The following is a 25,492-nucleotide window of genomic DNA, read 5'->3' as shown; positions in this document are numbered from 1 at the left end:
TATGCTTATTTCTTCCTCTAAACATGCATTTTTTTAAAAAACAGGTTTTGATTTAGTGACAATCAAATGTCAATTTGAGGTGTTCTAGTCTTAGAGTCTGAGATGCAGTAAAAATAAAATGAGCTTTTTTTCTACTGTGCTTATTAGTGCTGAGCTCTCAGCATCAACGTGACCAAATGCTCTGAAACTGACCAAAAAATGGGCTGGTTTTATTTGGATTTTTGAAACACTTGGCAGCATGGACTTAAAAGCCTCTCTGGTGATCTCTTCTTCCTAATTCCATTCTCATCTGTCCTCTCCCAGACTGAAAGAATTGGATTGTTATCCTATGCACTACTGAAACTCGTAATGAATGAAGAGGCACAGATACATAAAAAGTTGTTTTAATTCTGTGAGATTAAACTAGATCACAGTTTTCACTGTCACCATTAATGCTGTGTCTGTGCACTGCCATATCACTTGGCTATGCAGACATGATGTTTCTGGTAAACTGATCAGAGTATGTGGTACAGAATTCATGCTGGGAAATACAGAGCATGTTCCTTGGTTTGCCATACTGCTTCCATCTGCCCTATGCTCATTAGCTGTGGTACAGTGGGAAGCTTATGCTGCTGCATTTGGGCATGTTTGGTGGCTCTGGTAGGCCAAAGGCCTTTGTTTTGAAGAAAAATACTTGCTGTTCTAGAAGAAACTTTCATCGATAAAAGCAAAGTACAGTGCCTTTGTTTTTGCAAAAGATCTCAGCATTGCAAGGGTATTTTGCTGAGTTTACCTCTCCACTTTCTGAACACCTTTGCTTGGCTGCAGTAATGAATATCTAACAGCAACAGCAAACTTGCAAGAGGCAATGCAAAGGTACACAGGGTTTCTGAAGCAGGTGTGGTATGAATTACCTGCAGTGAAATGGCCTGAGAGAGGAGGGGCACTGCCCAGCCTGTCTGAGGATGAGGAGGTGGAAGAGGTATTCGGCTTCTCTGGGATGGAGAAGTCAGAGTTGAGACTTCAGATGAGAGGAACAGAAACTTGGAAGTAAAGCACTGTGTTCCAAATGTGAGAAGGTAAACCCTAAAGGGAAGACAACAGCATGGGATTTCTTAATTGCCTTGATTAGTTGACACTACATTGCCACATCTTTAAAAACAAAAATCACCTCAGCTTTCATTCAAGGAAGGCTTGCAACATTCTCCTTTATCTTTCTTTTGTTTGTTTGTTTGTTTGGTTTGTTTTGTTTTGTTAGCACTTTAAAGTGCTGTTTTATGCATCTGTGCTTGCATAAAATCCTTTTTTGTTTGTTTGTTTTGTTTGTTTGTTTGTTTGCCCTGGCCTGAAGTTGCTGTGGGTTGTTTTCAGTCAGCTCAGGAATCGCTGGTCACTGAGTTTGGCAATCAGTTCACACTCTGCCCACCAGAACTGCCAGAGGAAGTCCTGTGTCCGCAAAAAGAGGCTGTTTGTGCAGAGCTGCTGTCCTGCAGGAGCATTGCCTGGTGCCTGACTACTCTTAAAGAGACAACAGAGACTTCATGCAACTTGGAAAGTGCTGTGCAAACCCTTGGTGTTTTCTGATTCAAGAAATGGGATTATTTTCCATGCATGGAAAATAAGACCTATTCTGTGTCACAGAGCTTCTTGGAATGGTGTGTGAAGTAATGCCAAGGCCAACTTCAAGAGACTAAAGGGTTCAAAGGAAAAATATCAGAATGACTCTTCTGATTGCGTGGAGTTTTTGGTTTTGCTGACTGTTTTTAAAATGGCCTGATGGAAGTTGGACCATCTTACTGACGTTTGTTTTCCTCTGCTGCATGTGCCCACAGATGGCTACTTTGCTGTTACAGGATTGTAGAGAGAACTGGACAGCTGTCCCAGCCTTTACTACTGGGCTTATCAGTCTTCTTCCCTCTCTGCTTCTCACATGCATTATGCTTCTCATATCTATTATGCACATGCACGTGTGTTCTTTCAGTCAAATGCATGTGTTGTGATTTTGTTCATAAACTGTGATCCAAGTTCTTGATCTCTAGTTCCCTCCTTAAAACCTCTTTCTATCTGATGTGACTTGGAGTATTTATTAATAACTTCTTTGTCTGTGGTTACTTTACCAATAATGGTTATGGAAGTGATGGCATTTCCAGAAGTCCTTTATATCACAAATTTGATGGGTGAGCTTCAGTCTGGCTTTGGGTGGCTTGTATGTGTGTATGAGGGAGATGTTGAAGCAGCACTTGCCATGAATGGCGGGGTTTATGTTGTTCTCTGGGGTGTCTGTTTGACACTAAAGTTGGAATTGATGGCGTTGTTCTCCAGTTGTTCCTAGCAGCAGGGAAAATTTCCAACATAAATTAGGTGCAGTGTGCAGTGCTTCATGTTTACTTTCCTGGATCAGCTGTGAAAGTAAAATCTGTGGTGGGAAGGTGTGAGAAGAGGAAAAAACATTTATTATTATTATTTTTTTAAATGTACATGGACTGTGCTTTTTCTAACACTTTTTTCACGCACTCAAGTTTTTGTTTCTCTACACGGGATTCTCATTTTCCACGTGAAACATAAACGGAGCACTTCCACAGTGGTAAAACTTTCAAGGAGAAGATGCGAAAATAGCACCACCAAGAGGTATAAATAGATGAAATTTGGGTTGCTTTAACAGTATGAAGGAATATAGGTAATTTATAGCTGGCTGTGTCCCTTCAGCAGTTGTTTTGGTAGTTTAAAAGATGGAAACATTTTTATGATGGGTGCTTGTGTAATACAAGCTAAGCGTGGCAGTTGTGGCGTTCTATTAGAGCATGCAAATGCTCAAGTGAAATTTTGAGGAGCTTTGGGAAATGTTATGCTGTGTTGTTGTTTAGCAGAGAAGCATGGAGGCACTTGCTTTTTATCTTATTTTATTTTCAGAATAGGCCATTAGAACAAGCATTGTTGCCTCCACTGCTTATTTGGCTTTCAAGGGATACTTAGAATGGGACAAAATAGACTCTGAGAGTTCATTGGGGCTATATGGAAAACTGTTGCAAGCAGGAAGCTGCAATCCATTTTTGTCCTGCTAGATGGAAAGCATGACAGTGTTTTCTTTAGTAAATTTCTTTTGAAGCAAGAATCAGCAAGATAGTGCGGCTGAGAAATGCGCAGAATGGTGTCACTGTGCATGGAATGTACTGCGTGACAGCCTCGCCAGTTCTTCTGGAGGGTTTGGTCAGCTTTGATTCTGCAAGGATGTACAAATTTGAGCAGTCTTACATGTACAGAGAGAACTGATTAAACTGAGAAAATGAGTACTTCATGTAACTTTGTTCTCTGATGTGTTCCCCAAATACGATCTTGCTTGTACAGGCTAAAAGTTATTTATTTATTTATTTTGTTTGTTTGTTTGTTTGTTTTAAGTTTGAAAACAGGAAAAAACATGAAGACCTGCCTGAAGGTGGGGGAATAGAACAGTGTATTGGCTACAGTTGTTGAATCTTCTGAAGGCAGTTTTCTTTGTGCTTCCACAATGTAATGGAAAATAAGTATTACAGATACACTTGCAGCACCTTTTACTCAGACTGATAGGTTAGTGACAACAAAGTAAACAAAGCTGTTTCCTAGATCTGGTGCTGCTTTCTTACATTTTCAGTTTTTGACTCGTGTGTGTGCCTGCTGTTCTCTTCCCAGGCTTGGAAAGGAAGAATTTGGTTTTATATGTCCAATAAAAATATGAAGTCCATATTTTACACTTCTCTATTTGACTGTGCCTTTCTAAAAGACACCTGCAGAATGGTGTTTCTGTTTTCTACTCATCTGGATCAATGTGTGGTCTGGCAAATCTTTGAGTAGCAAAGCCTCTTACATGCAGAGATTAGTTTGAGGTGGTCTGTGACTAATGAAACCTGTGGACAGGTGAGGTGCATCAGTGCTGTGGTGGTACATTAATGGAGCTATGTAGTTTCTGTTTGGGTGGCTAGTGCATATCTAAGTTGCTAAAAATGCGGGCAGCAGGAACTTCTGTCTACCTGAAAAGTCTGTGTAGATTTCCTCAAAGTACCTCAAATTACCTTAAGAAAAATGGTTCTGTCTGAACATAGTGATCTTACATTTTTCAGTGTAAGAAGCATTTCTCTTGGAACAGGAACTGCTTTTACATTTTGTGCTCATAACATCTCAAACATGTTAGTCCCTCCACCCCTGCTTTTTTTTTTTTTTTTTTTTTTTTTCCAGCACATTAGACAGTGTTATTGCAAAAACACAAGTATTGCTTAGGGATAGGGGGAGAGGAGGATGACATCTAACTTACCTCGCAGCTCAGGTGATTCACCAAAGAAGAGCTTATTTATGCCATGCATGTACATGTAAGTACAGAGCAGAATATTGTCTGGAGAAATGTATCCTTTTCCCATGAGTCTTCTATCTTAACTGTTAAAAATATAACTTGCAAGTCTGATGTGGTACCACTTTGTGACTAGGACAACAGTAAGGCAGTTACTGTACTCAAAACTTGCAAGAATGGATTCTGTGCCCTTAAACATATATAAAGACAAAAAGAAATTTTCCCACAAGATGTACAGAAAGAGGCATTTCCCCTTGGGATTCATTATACAGCATGTGAACAGTATTGACATCTACTGATTTATGCAAAGCTGAGTGAGTTGTCGTGTTTTTAGGTCTTGAGTGCTGGGAAGCCTGATGGCTTTGTGGAAGGGCAGATGGCACAAATGGTTTCACTTAATCTTTGGGAGTCTGAGCATCTAATTTGGGTGAAAGGAAGAATGGGTGCTGTGGTCCCAGCTTCACAAGGCTGAGCATGGGCTTTCCATTGCATGGCAGGGCTCATTGCTAGAGGCAGCCCACGCTCTGCAGGTGCTGAAGATGGGGATCACATCTGGATATGAAATTTAGCTGACAGAGCAGAGATGTTTGCACAGAGACTGTTCCATTTGATGCAGCCAGCAGGTTTCAAATGTTAATTTTTCAGGAGATCTCTGGTTCTCTAAACCATACGATATCAGAGATATCAAAGACATAAAAACTGTTTTGAGATATATGTCCCTGGGGAAAACTGGACTTTGTATAATAAAGGTAAAGAAAGTTCAGGTAGGGCTGTTAACAAGTATGTACAATCCCTACCGAAAGCCCATCCGTACACTGGGTTGCAATTTAAAAATTGTTGCAGAAGTAGTTGTACTGGTGTAAGGATGACTGATTACCCTTTGTGTTCTGAAATAGCTTTCCTTATATAAACTAACTGTTCTTTTTTCTGTTTTGTTATTCCTTCACTGTTAAAGCAATACCATTTGCTAATGTGAATAGAACTTCGGTAACTGTCCTGCCCGTTTGCCAAGTTTTTTGTTCCTGGAACAGCTTTGGTCTTAATTTTTGGATTAGTTATGTATTTGCATAGATGATTAACATCTAATATAATGTGATTCCATTTGGCAGCTCCTGCTTAAAATAACACTTTTAGAACATTAGAAATTAACTGGCTACATTTTTGTCTAAAGATAAATTATGTGAGTGAGCTGTGGTCAGAAATGACCCAACGTTTTTTAGTAGCGTTATTTGTGATGTTCCTGTGTCAGAACTTTCTGACACTGTATGACCTCTGGTGCTTTCTGGATGGGCTTTCAGAGTCTTTGTTCCCAGATGAAGTTATGAGAACAGTTACTTACCCTTGTACTTGTGAGATGATGTTACTGGTGCAATACAAGATCAGTTATGAACAGATGACATGTTTGCCAGGTGCTGAGCAGTATGTTGATGCCATCTAGCATGCTACTGTGCTCTAATGTACTCTTCTTACTGTGATGTTTTTTTCAAACACCTTGCCTTCAAAGGATTCTGGTGGTAATTCCTAATAAAGAGTGTGCAGTGGGTCCTCAATTACTTGGGTTGTCCATGTCAAACTTTCTGTTCTCTTGCCCCCTCACTTTGATGGAGCCCAGTATTCCCCTGTGAGCTGTAGATGATAAGGGTCAGCAGATTGCACAATCGTATGCTTTTTTTACTAGGTAATGTGTGGGACCACATCATCTCTGGCTTAATGCCATGAGTTTCAGTGGAATTGTGCCAGGGTGAATCTTTCCCATGATTTTCAGAACTGAACTAAAACTGCTGTTCAGTCGATCTGATTATCTCTGTAGGATGTGGATGAGAAGATTCAGGCAATACCAATTCATTTAAAACCATGCGTTTAGGATAAAACAAACAACCCTGCTCTCTCCTGGCATCGCTGCATTGCTCGCCATGGGGTTGCTGTGTGCTTGCTTTGTGGTAGTGCTGCTTGAGCGCAGCATTCCTTTACTTCTGGCCTGACAGAGAAGACATCTTAGTGTCTCCCTGGCAGAAGCTGTGGCGATGGCAAGATTTCCTTCAGCAATAATTCCATATGAATGCAGTTTGTCTTTCCTGGAAAAATCTGCAAACTCTCTCCCAGAAACTGTTGGCTTCTGAAGACTGTTCATTGCAATCTACTATAGCTGGCTTGATACCAAATTTGTAACAGCATAGGAGCATAGCAAAAATACCAAGAAATTGGTAAAATACGTGTTCCTATTTGAACTCTTAGTCCCTGTGTAAAGAGTACACAGGTACTAAAGCTATTCTTTACTTTTGTCTTGAAAATGAAAAACAAAATGGCCTGGAGATTCTTCCCAAAGCAATTGATAAATGGTGTTTAGAAATGGCACAGTACCAGATCTCTCCATTTGAGGTGGGTTTGTGGGTTAATCCTTTACTGCGCTCTTACAGCAAATGTATTTGCATTAAAATTTTCAAGTGAATTTCTGTAGAATGTCTAACCATCTTATAGTGGATAGTATACACTAATATATTTATACTATATATACTAAAACATAGTAGGTAGTGTACGCTGTATTACTAATGAACTGTGAAGATAAGCTTCTTCATATTAACTTTTCTTTCAATTTAGAATAATTTGTCCTATAAGTATTATATTAGAAAGATTGAGAACATTTTTAATGGCAGTGATACGTGAAAAAAAAATAAGAAAATCAGTCTTCTCTGTCTACTTAGTACCAATTAACATCAGCTCTGCAGCTGTGCATTAAGTTGTCATAAATCCATCTTCAGTGCACCACTAGTAAGCCAGAAAACCTGTTTCCATGATCATGATTTGCGAGTTAAAATTCGTTTTCCTCTTCTGTCTTATGAAACAGCTGTCCTAGCCTAGGCAGCGTAATTCAATCCAACACAGCATATTTTGTCCTGCTTTATTAGCACAAATTCACGATGGCTGTTTTGGAAAAAGAGCTAAGGATTTATCTTAAGGACTTCATGCTAGAATAGTTAATTCAGCCTCGCAAATCCTTGGCACTTGACTTTCATCTTTTAGAACAAAACACAGCCTGTGATTTGATACCTTGAAGTCAGCAAAACAAAATGGTACTTTTTAGCAGCAGTGTTTACTTTGATCAGTTTTCAACTTTTGTGCCCTTGCCTTTCACGTACTACAAATTGCTTTAGCAGAGTAATGGGGCAGAAGCCCATAGACTGTTTTTGTAGTTGGTTGCTGTGGTGATACTCAGCCGTCCATGAAACTGTGATCTCCAGGGAGACAGAGCTGCCACAGCCGCCCTAACCTTGCTGCTATCACATGCATCTGCGGAGACCTTAAAGGAACTTTGCAAACTGTGTCGACAGACGGTAGTGATGAGCTTGAGCCCATGCAAACGGACCTGGCTAAATAATGCCAGCTTCTGTCCAATAGACACAGTGCCTATGAGACGTTGTGGTGTGTGGGTTTTTTTCTTTTTCTTTCTTTCTTTTTTTTTTTTTTTAAGTTTTCCTAAAATAAAGTGAAAGATTCATTCTAGAAGAAAGGCAAAGCTACTCTGGGGCTCATTTTCTACTTATAGTTGCATCCTTTCTTTGTTTGTGTGCACATTTTAATGAATCGGTATGTTTTTTTGTACACATTTTTCAAATAGCCTTAGTTTAGTTTATTTATTTATTTATTTATTTATTTTAACCTATGGTCAACTTGTATTCTTCACAAATTAGTCACTTATTTGAAGGAGTGACTTGCGTGCAAAAAGGAACTGGGAAGAGCAGAGCTAAGCCTGGAAGAGCAGTATTGCTTTGCCAACAGCTCCTGTGCCTGAGCCTTGCTGAAACGTGCAGTGGCGATCATGTGCCTGTAAAGTCTGGCTTAGCACCCACTGCATGGGGACCATGCTGCTACACACCAGCTCAGTACTCAAATGAGCCCTTTGAAAGCAGCAAGGTACATGTTGGACCACAGTGGCTTATTTCCCTGTACTGCTATGCTGCTGTAGGCTTGGTTAATGTGATGTTTCTTCACGTGTTTTAAAAGTAACATGGAGCAGTAGCAGCTGGTTGTTAAATGGACTGGGTGCTTTAGTACACCTAATGGTGCTGGTTTGGTTTTCTCTTGGTGTTGTTTGACCAAACTGCTCTTGTAGAGCAATCTGAAACGCTGAGGTAGTATGTTGCTGAGAAGCACAAAATGTTCGTATTTTATAAGTTTGTATGTGCTTACAAAAGTGCGTGGAGAATATCTCTATAGATCCATCATTTTGAATAATAATAAGCCTCTGTAGGAGGTTAGAAGAACGGTGGATTTTACCATTGTGTTTATTAATGGGTTCAGCATTTTGCACCACATCTTCATATGTAGCTGTATAGAGCTGAACACGCTAATTTCCAATGGGGTTTCTGGGCAATGCCTCACATGAATATTTAATAATATGAGTTCTGCCAGAGAAAATGCTAAAAAGGAAGGGAAAACTTCTAGTTAGCTCTTCTGCTATTGATTAGAAACATTTTGTTGGTGGTTTGGAAATATCCAGTACCTTTCTGTTAATATATGCAGTGTTTAGAAGGTGCTATGAACTGTCTAGACACTTGAAAAAGAATGTGCCCTGAAGAGCTCACAAACTAAGATGAGAAAGGAAAATGTGGCTGGGAGAAGGGGAGCATCATGTCTAACTCAGCTGATACATGGGTTCCTGGCTGGACAGTGGAGGCACTCTAGCAGAAATGACTTGTGTTTTTTGTTTTTTTTTTCACAAGAGCACTTGATTTGCTCATGAAAAATTAATTTTTGGATTAATGTCTTATAGATTTTCTTATGGATCAGCCTGCACTTCTCATGCACAGAAATGCATGAAATAATAGGTGGACATAGTCATATGTCATGTGTCACATACATACTTGTAATAGCAACTAGGAAATCTTATAGTAGATGCAGTTGCAAAGAGTCTGGTTTTCACTCTAAAGTGGTATGTTTACTCTTCATGGCCCCTCATGTGACCAGACAGGTAGAAATCTTCACAAAGTTTTAAACATCTGTCTTGTCTGGTAGGTGTTGGCTTTGGATAAGCCGGTTTGATATCAGTTGAAACAGAGATGCTTCTCCATTTTCGCCTAGCTGTTCATCTCTAAGATGAAGTGTTCAGTGTGTTATGTTTCTTATAATTGTTTTTTAAAAATACCAGAGATTTTAAATAGCAAGAATTTTGAAAATGTCTATTGGAGCATCTTCTTTTAATTAAATCAGCATTCTGATATAAATACAAGCAGTGTGCAAACCTAAACTGTGTGCCCCAACTGGCCCATGTCAGGAGATTGTTAATATTTTTCTATTCTTGGATATTTAAGTACAGAAAGCTATATAATAGCTCACTTCATTAATATTTACATTAGCCTGAGCTTAGTTTGGGATCAGAGGAAGCTGATTATCGTTTGACTATGAAAGCGTAGCTATGAATACATACAATAAGACTGGAGAAATGCAATATTTACCGCATTTAGTGTAAGAGACTTTTTTGTTGGCAGGTTCAACTTTGTCGAGTTTATGGTCAGGTGTACTTTATGCCATTTGGAACTGAAAAAGATATCAGATGAAAATTTGAACTTGTTTGCCAGATAAGGACTGTGAAAGATAAAACTTGGCTGCTTTGGTAAATTTAGATTACAATATTTGTATTGCTTTGCAAGAAAACTATATTACGTAACCCCAGAACAAGGTAATTATGTTTAATTGTTTAAATGGCCTGTTGCTAATTAGTCAAGATTACAGCTGAAAAACCACAAGAATTAAAGAAAGCTTTTTAATAGCGGTGAATTTAATAGCAGTTTTAAACTTTTTCCACCTTTGGCTCTTTCCATTTCTAGATGGAGCAACCAAGTGGGAGACTTTTAAAAACAAACATTTTTTTGTGTGTGGTTTTTTTCTTTTTCAGCTATCAGAATTATTTTCACTTTATAGCCTGATACTTCAAAGCAGTTCTCATAACTAAGATCATGAGTGCCTGATATCTGAAGTCTGTATCATCCTCTGTTACCATTCAAAGTACTGATGTCCTGCAGTTTCCTAAAAGAAGCTATTTAAAAGGAACTCAGTTTGGTTTCTAGCTTCTGTCTAGTCATATGAATCCACATTTACTTTAATAGTAAACTGGTATTTACTACTGTGTAAGATGGAATAAACAATGCATTTAGTTTCTCTAGCAGGAGACAAAGCTCATTCTGAACTACCTGTATGCTCTGTATTCCGAGCCACCCTGAGTTCTGTGATTGTGTGCATGTTCAAAGAGCTGTGGTTCTTTGTCAGGGAACCCACCTTCAGTCCACTACTGAGATGTAACCTGGCCTTCTTAGTGTGTATGCTATGTGATCTCCTAATTTCAATAAAGCAGAATGTATAAATACATCAAATGCTGACTTGCTTAGTAAACTTACCAGTGACTGTAATGACACTGTGATTTCACCTACAAGTTCTTGTATACTAAAAACTGGCAGAATGTTCTCCTTATTGCATTGAATCTTGCCCAGCATTGGACACTTTCTCTAAGGGCAGCAGCACTTTCAGTGAACGGGACTGGGCAGGAAGGGGCTTCCAGAAAAACAAACCGAATGTTTAAAAAGTCACCTCTTAGCTTTCCTCACATTTTTGAAGCTCACTTTCCATTCACCATTTTTGTCTGTGATGATAATAAGGATTTTCTTCTGTTTTGTGTTTGTGTAGTTTTATTTATTTTGCAGGTTAGATTTATGCCCCAATAGCGTAAATAGATGAAGTTTTGTACTCTAAGCCAGCTTTGTAGGCTACCATCAGAAACTGGAGTTTTCTTTGCTGTTCTTTTTATCTCCTTGTTCTCCAGCTCTCAGCTTAGTGGTTTGACCTTTTGCGTAAGCTATTTTTCATCAGCATTTGCCAAGGTTTTCTTAAACACTTTAGCAGTGCTTTGCAAGCATAGAGCAGAAATGTTAACTATTTCATTCTTTATTTTATCTGTACTCTCTTGACTAAGTTTTTTTTGGGAAGCAGTGTGTCCATAATCTTGGGTCAGAAGGTCTGAATGCTGTGAGCCGTAATGTATATAAAAGTGACCTCTGATTCATTGTTACAAATTCCCCCTTTGCTTTGAAACTTAGAATGCAGAACTCACGCATTTCTTTATTTCTCTGTAGGTCACGTTACACTTGACTCCAATTTCATCAGTGCATATTCACCAGAAGCCTCTGGTGTTTCTTCTCAACTCACCTTTGCCCCTGGTTTGGAAGCTAAAAACAGAAAGACTGGCACCTGGAATCCGGAGAGTTTTCTTTGTAAGTATATACGGTCCTCTGGCCTGCTCTGTATCATGGCTATTTGTCACACAAAACACAGAGTTAATGGCATTCATTTGGAAAATTTTTAAACATACGTTTAAAAAAGGCAAGTTAACAGGAGGTCAAGTTTCAGCTTCAGGCTCTGGGGAACAGTTAGGTGGTAGGGCAAAGCAGTTTGGAAAAAGTACCCAATTACCTGTTATATGAATTCAAGTAAAAGAAACCAAAATTGCTTTTTTATAATCTGCATATTGGGTAATTATTAACACCAGCAGCAGTTCCAGTTCAATAAGTTATGAGGGTATAACAGATTGCCTGTCCTGATTCGAAGTTTGATAAATACAGTGCAAAAAACCCTAAAAGCAATGGGAAATGTTAGGGTGAATGATAGTTGTTGTGTTCTCTGTGAACAAACAAAAATTTGTGTGTATTGAGCTCAAGATATGTTTGTTTCTAATGAAGCTTGATCTATTGAAATGACCAAACTAAGACTAGAATGAAGTCATTTTTATTTCTCAGAAGGACTGGAGCGCTGCTTATAGTGTAGGATCCAAATATTACCTAGTATTTGTAAATCATGTCCATACAGTTTGCCAGCACATTCAAGTTTGCTATTTGTAATGAAACAGACAAGTTGTTTGGATTACATTTTTGATGTGTGACATCATGTCTAATCATGAGTCGTCGCTATTAAAGTTGCAGCTTTCACTATGTTCAACTCTAATTGCAGAACTAAACTTGATTATTTTTAGCTTTGTCCTTATAGGGTTCAATTTTGCTCTTCTAGCATAGCTGACTGTGGTAGGCATTGACTGCTTCTGCACTACCTGATGGGAAGGAACTCAGGGGTGTCACTGTGCATCAGCAGGAGGGGAAGATGCCCTGTGCTGCAGCAGTTAGCATGCCAGGAAGGGACATTTGTCTCTGTTTGACTTGGTATAATGGTGACCCCATAAAGTTCTTTAGAAGTCCTGTTGTTCACAGGGTACCAAAAGTTTTTCTAGGATTGATTTCTTTTTTCTTCCATCAAGTTACAACAGTAGGATGACCTTTGGTATTTTGGCCTGTGAAAGACTTGGTCCTGTTCCCAGTGCCAGTTGTTACTGGCAGGTGTTTTAAATACAAAAAGAACATTGCATATTTTTAAAGGTGTTCTCAGTCTCAATTTTTCTCATTAACATCCTGGAGACTCTTAACTGTTATCTTCTTGATGACCGTTCATGGTGGTATGTAACACCACATGGCTTAACACAGCCAGCACAGTTCAGATCTGCTCAGAAATTGACTGAAGATGATGATGATGAACAGCAGTATGATAAGAGTCCTCGTTCTTCTTCTGGCCAAAAGAAGCAGCACCTTTCACCAGTTAATCAAGACTTATAAGTCATATTTTCAGTTTAGTTTTGATCTCTGTTACTGTTACTATATCATCACTCCCATTTCATTTCTGCTAATTTGTTTTCGGCCCTCTCTTCTCCTCTCTTCAGCATTTTCCTTCTTCCTTTGCCTTGACTTTGAAACTGAAGAAGCTCTGCTGAGAGCCATCAATTTCTGCTCAGCAGATCATGCCAGTGTTCAGACTGTGGCTGTGCTGGACTTGCTTAGCTTGGCTCTGTGGCCTGCAGTAAGGCACAGGAACAATAGGAATGCGCCTAAGGCCTTAGCAGCCAAAGCTATATGATTAGCCAAGTGTTTGCTTCAGGAAAGTGCTTCAATCTCTTCTGACTCAAAGCAGACCTGAAAACAAAAACTGTCTTGAAAACTTGAGCAGCAGCAGTCATGATTTGTGCCAAAAAAGACATTATAAGTTTGTTTCTATCTCTTATCAGGGGCTCATCAAACTTCCTATTCCTCGTATACCAGTTTCTCAGTAGTTAAGACTTGTGTTAGCTGGCTGAACAATTTAACCTGCGGTAATAGACTATTACCCTTCCACAGTTCCACTCAGCTCAAAAAGATACATATGTTATTTTTGAGAAGAAACATATAGACAAAACAAACCACACAGAATCATGTGGCACAGAAAACTATGGGAAATGGAGAAAAAATATTGACTTGTGGACAAGCGTACCACCCCTCAAAGAAGCGGATTAGCTCTAGTTTGGCAGCAGAGCTGCTTGCATGTATTAGACCATACCACACTGCAGACACTAGTGCAACTTCTGACTTGAAGAAGCCACCTGCCTTTTTGTAGAGTCAGGGGTTTTTATTTCCAGTTATTATGGAGCAGATGGATGTACCTCTTCTACTCTCCCTTATTTCTTACCAAAGCTCTCAATAAGTTCCTGAGAATTAAGCTTCAGTGTGTAAATCGCAGCCTGAAGGAGCATGGGATGCAGAATTGGCTTCATTGGCTCATCTTGTTTGAAAATACTTGGCTTATACATGTACTTCTGCAGTTACATCTTGTTCGCTCTCCTTACAAAACAGTATTTTGAATCATAAAGGATTTCAAATATAAAAATATGTTTTGATGTCTGTGAATTCTATGCTCAAAACAGGAATGTGTGTCATGCATACCATAGGAGTGTCATAACTATTGTGTCTGTCTCTATGGAAGCCTGAGGCATGATAATCATTGTCTTTCCAGCATCTCTTTCAGACATTTCATACAATGTGTTCATTCACAATTTTATTAATATACTGCACACAAATTGTGAATTGCAGTGTTTTATTGATTGAGCCTAGTTAGTAAGTAAAAATGTTTAATTGGCAACTTCTGGGACTTGTTAGTAATAAAGAAAACTCTTCTGGAGCCAAGTCCTGACTGTTTATTTCTTACAATTACTAACTGTTAAATTTGCCCCTGTATAGCACCATAATAAAGTTTTTAAGTCGTTACAGGGAAGTTATTTGAATAAATCAATACACAAATTATATTGAAAGATCAAAAGCTATTTCTAAAAAGGAAGGTAACTCTAGGATGTGAGCAGATAAAATAGCAATCTGTGAAATGCTGTTATTACCCTTGTACAGATGGAGAAAATAATGTTTGCTGAGCTTAAACAATATTTCTGTTGCAGCAGAGAGTAAAACTATGGCTGTGTATTCGTGGTAATCCTTGTTAGAAAGATATTCTGCTCCCCTCAGTCTGAATTCATTGTTTGAGTTTCCCCTGCAGTGAGTTAGTTGAAGACAAGAAAGATAAGTGGTCTCAGATTGCTTGCTGATTATTATTTTTTAAAATTATTTTATCTCTCCATCTATATGGATGGAGAAGAGTGAAAAGATTTGAAGCTTGTGTCAGCACATACTCAGAAGACCAGTAAAGCGTACAGTAGTATTATTGAGTCCAGAGTTCACCTTCTTTCCTTGTAGCTAAAAGTTTGGATTGTTGTCTTGGTTCAGGTCCTCCATTAAGCAGAAGTTTAAAGTGAATGGTGGAGAAAATCCGTCCTCCAGGCACATGGTTAAACTGTAGAGGAAAGTACAAAGTACTTTGTAGATGATTATTATTTTTCCCACAAATGGCAAGATGAATGGAAGCACAGTGATGCTTACGGTACTTTGGAGCAAGGCATCTGAGATGGTGCTTAGCGGATTTTTTTACTTGTCCACTGCCTTTGTGTTGTTATTGTGCTGATTTCTTCATCCATAAACCAGACAAAACATTAGTGAAAATTTCTAAGAAAAAATGTTGGCATCTCAAGAGAAACTAACGTAAGATATCTAAATAATAATTCTTTTCCTGGTAGGTTCATTTGTCAGTCATATAAATGCAGCTCTTGATTTCACTCTGAACTGTCTTGAATTGCATTCAGCTGAGTTAGTCTATAATAGTCTATATTCTCTGTACTGACAGTCAAAAGGCACTGAATCATATTGAGAAAGGAGAGCTAGTAAATAGAAGAAGTAAAATATGTGTGTTCTATATTCTAAAGTCAAAAGCAGTGCAATAATGATTATAGAATTATAATGCTTTGTTTGGTATACATAATATTTCAGTGCTGTGGGAGATAAGGAGGTCAGGTGTGTTTCAATAGCCATATTTTAGTGCACAAGTGTTCTTGTAAACTACAGATAATCCTTTTGTGCTTTGCATGTTTTTATTTTAAATACTTACATAGAAAATAAACTAGAAAACAGATGCTATTCCTGAGCTTTGATCCCTGCTGTAGCTGAGTTCTCTTGGGTTACCTGAGAGAAAGCAGAAGGGTGGAGAGTGATTGTTGAAGCTGTGCGAATGCTAAAAAGGGCAAATTTCTGCAGGAGAGTTACAGAAAGGGAGTACATGGTGACTGTGCGGTACTGTGTTAATATTGCATCTGGCTTAGACAAGATTATTTTCAAAGAGTCTATGTGAGTTATATATATCTTGATGGGTTAAGTTGGTGGTGCCAGGAAAATTACTGTGATTTTAGTACAGCAAGTCCTGAGTTTATTCTCATGACGCTGTAAATCAACATGCCTAATTATCATGGTATTTCAATCCGAAAACACCTGGAATGTGTCAGTGAGTGAAGTTTGCCTGACCTAACTCATTGAAAATCACCACTTTGACTACTGATGTATCCTAGTCATATTAGTCTGATTGGATATTATTACATGTCACAGAAATGCAATAGCTTGGGGACTGGGCCATTTCTGTTGGAGAGTTCATGGCCTGGACCAGCAGCCCTCTGTAGGAAGAGCAGCATGCGGATGGGAAGGTCTCCTTAGTTCAGCAAGGGGAATACTTAGCACCTGTGCTAAATACTGCTTTTTCTTCAGTAGGAAGTGATGCCAGAATTGCACCGGAAAGAGGCACTGGCTCCCAGTACATCTTCACTGGGGATTAGCCCGGTTAGATTACAACAGATCTCAATTTTATGTAAGCTAGGCAACACCTGCAGAAAATACTTCTACCTTTGATCCTTTTACAGGCCATTTTGCAGAAAAACCTGACCAGACTTTTCCCACCACCACACTTTTAAATTTCTGTATAACAAAATAATTTCCTCCCTTCCCCTGAAGTCATTATTTCACTCCTTCCCTAAAAGCAGTTTATTAAGAACATGCCTTGGCAGAAAACCAGAAGGTTTACGAAGCTGCCCAGAAGGAGGGTTTTGCAGATGCTGCTCACTAGTGATTTCTCTCTTCAGATTTGTTAGCTTTCTCAATTGCTTTTGTAGCCTAGGAAAGTCTTTATTGGACAAGTGAAACTAATCAGAATTAAATGAAAAAATGGACGCAATCCTTTTTGCTTTCCTGAGAGAAATCACTGTTAGAGTAGATTCCTCACCTCCACCTCCCCCCAATAGTCTTGAATATCTACTTTATAGTATTGCTTATAGTGTTTGGTTAAGGATGTGGTGCTTCAGCTTTTTCTCTGAGTTTGTTATTCAAATAATTGACTGAATAAGAGTTATGGATGCAAAAGCACTTAAGAAGTGAATAATTTGAGAAGAAACTGGTAAAATGGAGGAAGCAACAGTAGTAAAAATAAATGCAAAACCAGATCATGTGCTCTTGTCTTGAGATTTGAAGAGGGAAAAACAAACAAACAAAAAACCAATAGCTGTAAAGAAAATAAGTGATAGAATGATGAGTTTAATTATTTGTCATTTGTGTATTTCTAAGAAGAAAAAAAGGATGTTCTTATTTCTTCAGCCAATAGCTAGTTTATTCCTTTTACTTCATGAAAATATGGCTCACATATTTTGGGTCTCTGCCACCAAACCACAAGCTGCTCTATGGTTTGCACTAGATTTTGGATGACTGACAAAACTCACTGAAAAACAAGTGCTATTTGTTTTCCTGTGCCTAGTATTTAACGGGAAATCAGGAGACTAAGTTTCCAATCACTTGCTAAACAGACCCAGATGCGAACCGAGTGCTCTGCTAGAAGAGTGAGAAAGGATAGGAAGTGCGTGACTAGTGATAAATTTAGTATAAATAGTAACCTTTCACTATTCAAGGTAAAATGCTGTAGATTTGCAGCGTTGTGTAACAGTGTGAAGAGGAATTTAAAAGGATGATTACGTTTCTGCAGAATCCTGGGTTTATTTTTTTTGCTTGAATCTTTATAGTTCTTCAACTTAGTAGCAGGAAATAATCTCAGAGTAACCCTTTTCCACTTGGCGGAGTTCATACTCCCCCTTCCTCTTCCCATACCATTTCCGTGCTTTTTGGAAGGAATGTGAAAATACCATTGAGTGTCTAATTAAAAGCACTGTTTAGTAAACAGTGACTTTTATTATGTTTGTCACAATAGTAAAATTCCTCAGAGACTTTCTCGTTTGGCCTGATTCACCTCCGGACAAAATCCTGCTTTTCTAGTCTATGTAACTGTTTTACTCCCAGAAATTTCAGAGGCTACATATGAGAGATGTTCTTGGCAATCAGCTGGAAGGATTTTGTCTTTAGTAGAGACGGAGAAAATGACAGAGTGCTTAATACGTGTTTAGCAGTGATGCATCGTCTGCATTCAATAAAGTGGAATGAGAAAGAGCACAATAGTTCTAGTAAAATATCTTTAAATACCTGGGTTGTTTTGATTCAGAAATTCCTTCATGAAATATTAGAGAAGAGAATTGATATTTTTTACCTTTGAAGCTAAAATATAGTTCATGGCAAAAAGTTCTGCGTGCGGTAGTATGATGTCCCAAAACAGGGGACTTCCTTACAGCATGGAGGTATTTTTTGCTTTCAGTGTAAAGCACTTTCATCTGGGAAGAAATATTTCAAAATTCCCAAAATTCTCTGGTAAATACCAGGTGAAGCTATGCGAGTCTACGTGCCTTAGTTTCTCCTTTAATGGGATGGTCAGGCCCTGTTCTTTTTTGGAGCTTGGTTTGCTAAGGCTATCCCAGTTCATATTAGGTTCTCTCATGTCCTGAGTGATTTAAGCCACTTTTCAAAAGTCAGGCTTCATCCTTGGTGTTTCATTAAGCTTCAGAGGGGGGTTGTCTTCATGGGCTCCAACAAAGCTTTGTGTGCATCTTGGGCTCTTATGTTAAATCAAGTTGCAAGAACAATGAAAGAAATCACATTCTAGCACTGGAGACTGGAGTGGACCCATTCTGCAATAGACTGAAGTGTCTGGAGCCAGATTTCTGTGCTGATTTTTGTCTCTCCTATATTGTCAAAGTTACTTCCTGTCCTCACTTGCTTCAGCTGATGGGGTTTTTGCTAGTGGAAGTTCACAGAAGCAAGCAGTGCACTTTGGCAGACCATTGGTGTTAGTGACGCAGAGATAATAAATCACAACAGGTTGTTATTGAGTCACTGATTCCAGTGGAAAGTATAGCTACACTTGTCTAGATATGCTTCAATTCACCCCTTCTCTCCTTCTGATAGATTGAATCTAGCTAGAAACAAAATCCCTGATAAAGCTTCTGCTACCTTATTTTGTTAGATCAACTCAATGTGTTGAACCTATTGAGATGGTGCTAGATTACTGTGAGGTGAGTGAACAGTTACCTGTATATGCTAAACTCCTTCTGAGCCCTAAACTTTGGGGGCAGATTTATCCTTCATGTCATTAGTTGTTTTTTTTTTTCCTTTTTATCATGATTCTTCCTATTGTGGTTTGAAAAGTTGTGCTTGCTTTGATGTGCTTTCAACTTAGATGGAAAATTTCTAGATTTTCTATCTAGATGCATATAAATGTGCAAGAGTGATCCCACAAGGTTCTAATTCCTATCAGGTCTGTTGATAGTTGGTGAACTGAGCATCTCTTCTGAGGCAAACAAGATAATGCTGTTTCTTTCACATTTGTTTTAAAAACAGTGAGAAATGGAAGTGGAATTTTGTCATGATTGTCTTGAGAACACCAAACTGAAAATGAAAAAAAAATACTGCTAACTGAAAGCATCTTTGTGGTTTGTAGGGAATAACAGAAAGCTGGTAGATGCTGCACTAATGCTGTTATGCTGCATCTCATTTCAAAAGCAGCCACTTACCAAGAAGGATTGCTCTCTTTGTGATTGTTGTATGCTGCGTGATGATTTTTCGAGCAATAAAGGAAATCTTTTTTTGAGTTTCAGAGTACCTGATCTTTCTCCATTTGTGGCTTTGCTTTTTCTCTGTAAGGTGTCTGAAGTCTGTCAAAATACATTATCAAAAAACACGGAGTCCTGATTCTGTGTAGGCTGCTGTGAAAGTCAGTTCAAGATTTTTACTTCTACTTTGAGTGGATTTATTCCTTTCTGACATGTTCTGCCACAAGTCTGAGGCTATCTAGAAACATGAAGGGTGCTGCTTTTTTTATGCTGATTTGTTTGCTTCATTATGGATGGCTTTGTTGGTCACTTGTGCTGGAGGGGCCTTGGCGCTTGGCTGTTGCTGTGAGGAGAGGGAATTTTTCATGCTGTGGACACTTAACTTTGTATTCTGAGTCAGTTTCCAAAGGTGCCTGCCTCTCTCTCAAGGCTAAATTACGCACTTGCTTCCTACTTGGGTGTTCTGAATTACAGGTACATTAAATACTTAAAATGTCATAAAGCAAACAACAAAAATATCCCCAATGGATCAGGTTGAAAGACAAGGAAAAAAAAATAAAGACACAGAACTTTAAAGAGAGAAGGAAATAGGTAAAATAAGAAACAGAAGTTGATGTTTTAAGTGGCTGTAGTGCTCATGCTTACCAGTGAGATGACTTATGACTGGTTCTGAGGTGTTCCTTCCGACGAGCAGTAACTTGTGCATTTTGGCACTTACACCAGGTAGCTGATGTCCCAGGGTGCCTTGGCAGCACTGCAAGAACAATTTTTGTGAGACTGGAAAGTTTTCTTTAGAGACACATAAAGGTTTTTTTATTTTATTTTATTTTATTTTATTTTATTTTATTTTATTTTATTTTATTTTATTTTATTTTATTTTATTTTATTTTATTTTATTTTATTTTATTTTATTTTATTTTATTTTATTTTATTTTATTTTTTCAGGATGAGAGGTCCTGGAAGTTTCTTTGCCTCTGTACAGTGCGAAGAAAATTCCTATTTCTCCCAGTTGTCAGCACTGGGGACCACAAAGTTACATCTAGATGGTATTATGTGTAATCAAAGTAGGTTCCTAAATACATTTTATTGCTTGATAGAAAGCTCAGATTTTAGTAGCAAATTGCAAGATTCTGCACTTGATCCTCATTCCCCCTTACTGCAGAACCTTTTGAGCTGCATTCCTTGCTGTGTGACTGTGGATGTTGTCTTTCGGGCCTGCAGAATGATTTTCCACATCAGACTTGGAAGTTCTTATTTAGCCTCAGAAATGTGGCAAAGCATGTAGATGACCTCAGCAACAGGGGGTGTTTCTAGTGCAGTCATCTTTAGTGTCCGCACAACAACAGGAAGAAATAGAGCTGGGGTGCTTTTTCTACTCTGCAACCTCTGGAAGTAACCACTGAAGGAGATAAACTTGGGAGATAAGAATGAATGTGGCAGCAGTTTCTTAATCAACCATTAGGCGGGGTAATGAATGCTCATGTTAAAATTGTTGACATATTTCTAAGCACGTAAAGCATTCTTTGGTTTGAATGCTCTGGCTGCCATGCCTGAAGTACTTCCAAGATGGTTGCTATCGGTCTGTTCTGAAGAGTAAGCAGTTAATGTTTGAGGCAGGTGTTGAAACAGTGATGGTCGCCCTTTTTGGAAGAACTTCTTGAATTCTTTCCAGAAAAAGTAACGTGCTTGGCCCACTTAACCTTGTCTTAGGTCCGTGTAGTAAAAATCCTAACATTGGCAGGAACAGCTGAGCTCTGTACTTCTTTTAAAAATGTAATAGTGAAACCATTATTTCAAGACAACTTTGGTATGTGATTAAGAATTGAATGATGATAAGCTTCATGTCTATATAAAGATGTTTACTGTGTTATCATTAGTTGAGTATGTTTGTTCCAGACTTGTTGGTGATTCTGCTTTTTGTCTCCCATTTTCTCTCTAGGAAGACTCAGAAATTTGGGTGTTCATTGATAGGATCTGTTCTGCAGGAAGATATTTGTCTTGCCCTGGAATTATACTGAATGTTTGCAAGCTCTAATTAGTAGTAAATGGAAAGAGCTTTGAGGAAAATACTTATCATTAACAGACACTTAAATATTTCAAATCCTAAGTAGAAAATATAGTGAAAATGCACTATTGTAAGCAAATGCATTTCTCTAGACAATGTTTTAGAAGTATTACTATTTTCCTCTTGAATTTTCCTCAAATGTCTTAAAAGGTTATGCTGATAATTCTTTTCTCTGACACTGACCATGGAAAATACCAGGGCCATTGTAAACTGTGTAAATGAACACCAATTGCTGTCACTCTTAGATGCACTGTAGGAATTTTTTGAGACAGTTAAGGAGTTTTGGTTCCTGGCAGCAAAATGCTATTATCTACCCAATATACCTGTAAAATAATAACCGATGAAATCCTTAAATCCAGCAATTTTTACTCACAGGAGAATTTTATGCTTTGGGCCAGGGCTCTACAAAAATGTCCCATGTGTTTGGATAGAAAAGACATCATAGTTATGAGGTGCTACATAGGCTGTCTCTGCATGACCTGGTCTTGTGCTGACAGTGTTGTCTTTGTCCTGTATGACTGAGCACACTATGAAACCCAGCGTTAGGAGCATTATTGTGATGCTTCATGAAAACCAGTTAATGCTGTAACTGCTTCTAAGTAATGGAGTTGCCAAGTCAGTACTATTTGCTAAGTGCTACTTTTTAAAGCTAAATGTGTTGCCATCTTTTCCTAGTATTGCAGGAAAATTTCCTAGAAAATCCTATATTTTCTCCTACATAAGAGTCTGCTTTCTTATTTGGGAAGTATGGTATATTCTGTGTTTGGGTTATAAATTGTGTATTTGTGTTATACAAAATAAAGATTGATTTAAAAGGAGGCATGTTCTGATGGTCATATGAAAAACAAATAAGGAAGGTTATTCAGAATCAGAACAAATATTAGTTTAAACTCCGAACACTATTCTGGTGAGGGGAAAAAAGTCTTCTCTTGAGCAGAGTGTTATATGTGGATATAAAATGCCAACATAATAACTGGAAGCATGGGGAAGAACTTTTGAAATTCTTTCCATGCACCAAAGAACATAATTTATATGTCTGTTTAGACAAATACTTGTATCTGCTAAACAAGCTGATACAGAACATCACAAAATAGTGCTGTGAAGGGAGCAGTGGATACAGGAAAGATAATGGTTGGCTACTGTTAGTTAATTTTATCTAAATGGAGACTGACTTCATATAATTTGTTTAAATAATGGCTATTGATAAGTTGTTTAAAAGGTTAGAGGGATACTTATCATCATTATCTTGCTATAGCAGCATGTAAATAATAGTCAGAAGGGGTTGAAAATTGTTACACTGTGCTTTTTACTCCTTTGATCAACACTGTTAGCAAGGAAGTAATACACATTTTTTGACAAAGAAATCAAGTTTACTAGAAAGCCTTGATGTTGCAGCACTATATATTGATATTGGGATACTTTCTGCCTCCAGGCTTCTGTCTGACTTGTGCTCAGGTGCAAGAACTCATACTCTATATTTTGACAATTTTAAGCACTGTTTTAGTTTTTCTGGTCAAGATCTAAGTTAATACAACCTATTTATAATGATTTTTCTAAAGATGCAAATCATCTGCTTTATGTGCTAGATCAAAGCATTTCTTTTCTTACTTTAGGTAAAGCAACAGTGACTATTTCTGTCTCATTTCTTACTGTGTCTCTCCATTTGTCTTTTCACTGAGCTTGAACTCATGTTCTTATTTGGAAGTTACTTCAGTAGTTCACAGGTTTATTGAGTTTCACATACTTCTCTCCCTTCACTTACCTGGACTCTGTTGTTCTTACCCCCACCCATTTCCCTGCTGTCTTCCTGCCCTCACCTTCTCTTATTAAGTCCATGTGAAGCATTATTATACTACTTCTGTCAGCAGCCCAACATCTGAGAGTGATTCAGAGACCCTCTGATTCAGCTGCCATATGCACTCCAGCCGAGCTGATAGGTTGGGAACACTGTGGTGTTTAAGCAGCTACATTAAACTAAATAATCTCTGCAAATGAATCATTATGCAGATGTTAAAATGCATGAAATTTAGGTGTGAAGTTGGAAGTAAGCTGTAAACGTGCATTTGGGTGTGCCAGTTTATGTTGCTTAAATGGGCTGCCTGTCTGTATGGATAAATGTACCACATTAAAGTTATGTTTTTATTTCCATCAGGTGTCTTCAGGTTCCATTGTTTGGTTCGAGAAGGGAAATTTCTCCTTGTCAGCAGAAATGGAAGAAAAGAATTTTCCTGAGAGAAATGAACATCTGTTACAGTGGGCCCAAAAGGAATATGGAGCAGTAACGTCTTTCACCGAACTCAAAATATCAAGAAACATCTATATTAAAGTAGGAGAAGGTAAAACAAAAAGAAAAGAGGGAAACAAAACTTAACAGAAGTATTGGAACTTCTCAATCTTAAGAATAAATTTCCTTGTTGTAGTATTTAATTAATTTTTAATTATTTTGATCGTTAAACAAACCTCTCATTTTCCAGAGATATGTTGTGAAGGGGATGAGGCAGAGAAATAAAATCAAGTCTGAAGATCAGACATCAGGTTTAGTCAGCTTTTAATGGATTTTGGTACCATAATTTTATGCTTATAAATGCAGGTAGAAGATCATTGGCTATATTCTTACAAGAAACAAGTATTCACATTTTAAAAGAAATATATTACTTATGGTGATTGTTTGGGTGCCTTCATGTACGAGATTAAAGTGGAGAACCTGTGGAGCAAGATTCCCTATCCCTGTGAGCCTGGCTAAAGGAAGCTGGGGAAGTACTCCAATGCCTGTGCAGCTGGACAGTGTCAGAAATATATAAAAATAGGATTCTTTGCAGGTTCATGCTTATGTTATCATGCTAAGGGTATCTTCTGCAAGAGAGTTGTATCTGAGCTGTTCTTAAGCCATGGGTAATACAACAGCTACAGTTCTTTCTTCACTATGATCTTGGAATAAGGCTGTCAGTTCACGAGAGTTTTATAAACTACTTATCTTTATTCAGTTTTTTTTCCTGTAACATATATGGATAGCAGAAGAAATTTATTAACAAAAGCAACTTTCCTTTATAGTATGAGATGATGGGGGATGAAGTTTGCTTTATTTGCAGGCATGGGATAAGATTTCAGTGTTCATTACTTAATGGCCTGTTTCAATGTTCTTCTAATTCTTTGAGGATAACATTCAAGTGTAGGCTAAAACAATGAGAAAAATGGCTGGTAAAAGTGAATCGGAGCTGTTCTTTGCATTGCAGCTAGAGATCCAGCTGTTTGGAAATAATAGAAATCAGTAGAACACTTTAAACAACATCCAAAAGGGTCTGGGGGAATCGGCATTGAGTAGCATCAGGTGACTGTTTAACTTAGTAGCACTTCAGCAGTATTTCTAGAGAAACTCCTGCAAAGTGGAACTAGTTGGCTACATAACAAACAGACAAAACAAACAAAAAACCACACACACACACACAAAAAACAAAACAAAGAAAAAACATAAACAAACCCAAAGTCTTCTGTGACAAAAACACCTATCCCTTACAACCAGTACATGATCATTAGATTTCCTGAAGCATGAGGCTTGTCCCCCCAGATCAGAGTATGGCTGTTTTGGTTTTATCCAAAACCTGCCAATTTTGTACAGGATTCCCCTGCATGATTTTTGTTCTGCTTGGCACCAGTCTTGTATTTTAATGCCAGAAGATCATTCAGAAATACGTTTATTAGGTTATTAAAGTGCTCTTGGAACATATGTATGGGAGTAGTGGTCTCTGTGTTACAGAGATAAGCATTCAATTAGATATGTCAAAAAACAGATAAAATTGTTTGTTGATTTGCTCATCTCCAGTCATACTAAACAGCTAAATATGAGAGCTTTGCATCATGTTTAGATTGTATTTAAACACAGTTTAATTAGGAGTTAAGTACACAAAATGGAACTTGGCAAGCAACCAACATCAGTTTCTGAGAA

The 25,492-nt window shown here is 38.1% G+C and overlaps 1 protein-coding gene across 1 annotated transcript in view; it reads left to right on the top strand.

The window, feature by feature from the left end:
• Positions 1-25,492, top strand: part of TGFBR3 (transforming growth factor beta receptor 3) — a 108,178-nt gene that overhangs the window by 47,789 nt on the left and 34,897 nt on the right. Inside the window, exons 4-5 of the mRNA XM_072343592.1 lie at positions 11,422-11,559; positions 23,702-23,885. Of these exons, the coding sequence (XP_072199693.1) occupies positions 11,422-11,559; positions 23,702-23,885 (322 nt within the window). The remainder of the gene's footprint in view (positions 1-11,421; positions 11,560-23,701; positions 23,886-25,492) is intronic.

This window comes from Excalfactoria chinensis, chromosome 8 (assembly GCF_039878825.1).
Source record: "Excalfactoria chinensis isolate bCotChi1 chromosome 8, bCotChi1.hap2, whole genome shotgun sequence".
In the NCBI taxonomy this organism is placed as follows: domain Eukaryota; kingdom Metazoa; phylum Chordata; class Aves; order Galliformes; family Phasianidae; genus Excalfactoria; species Excalfactoria chinensis.
The sequence above is the reverse complement of the archived record's forward strand: the minus strand, read 5'-3'. Positions and strand labels throughout refer to the sequence as shown.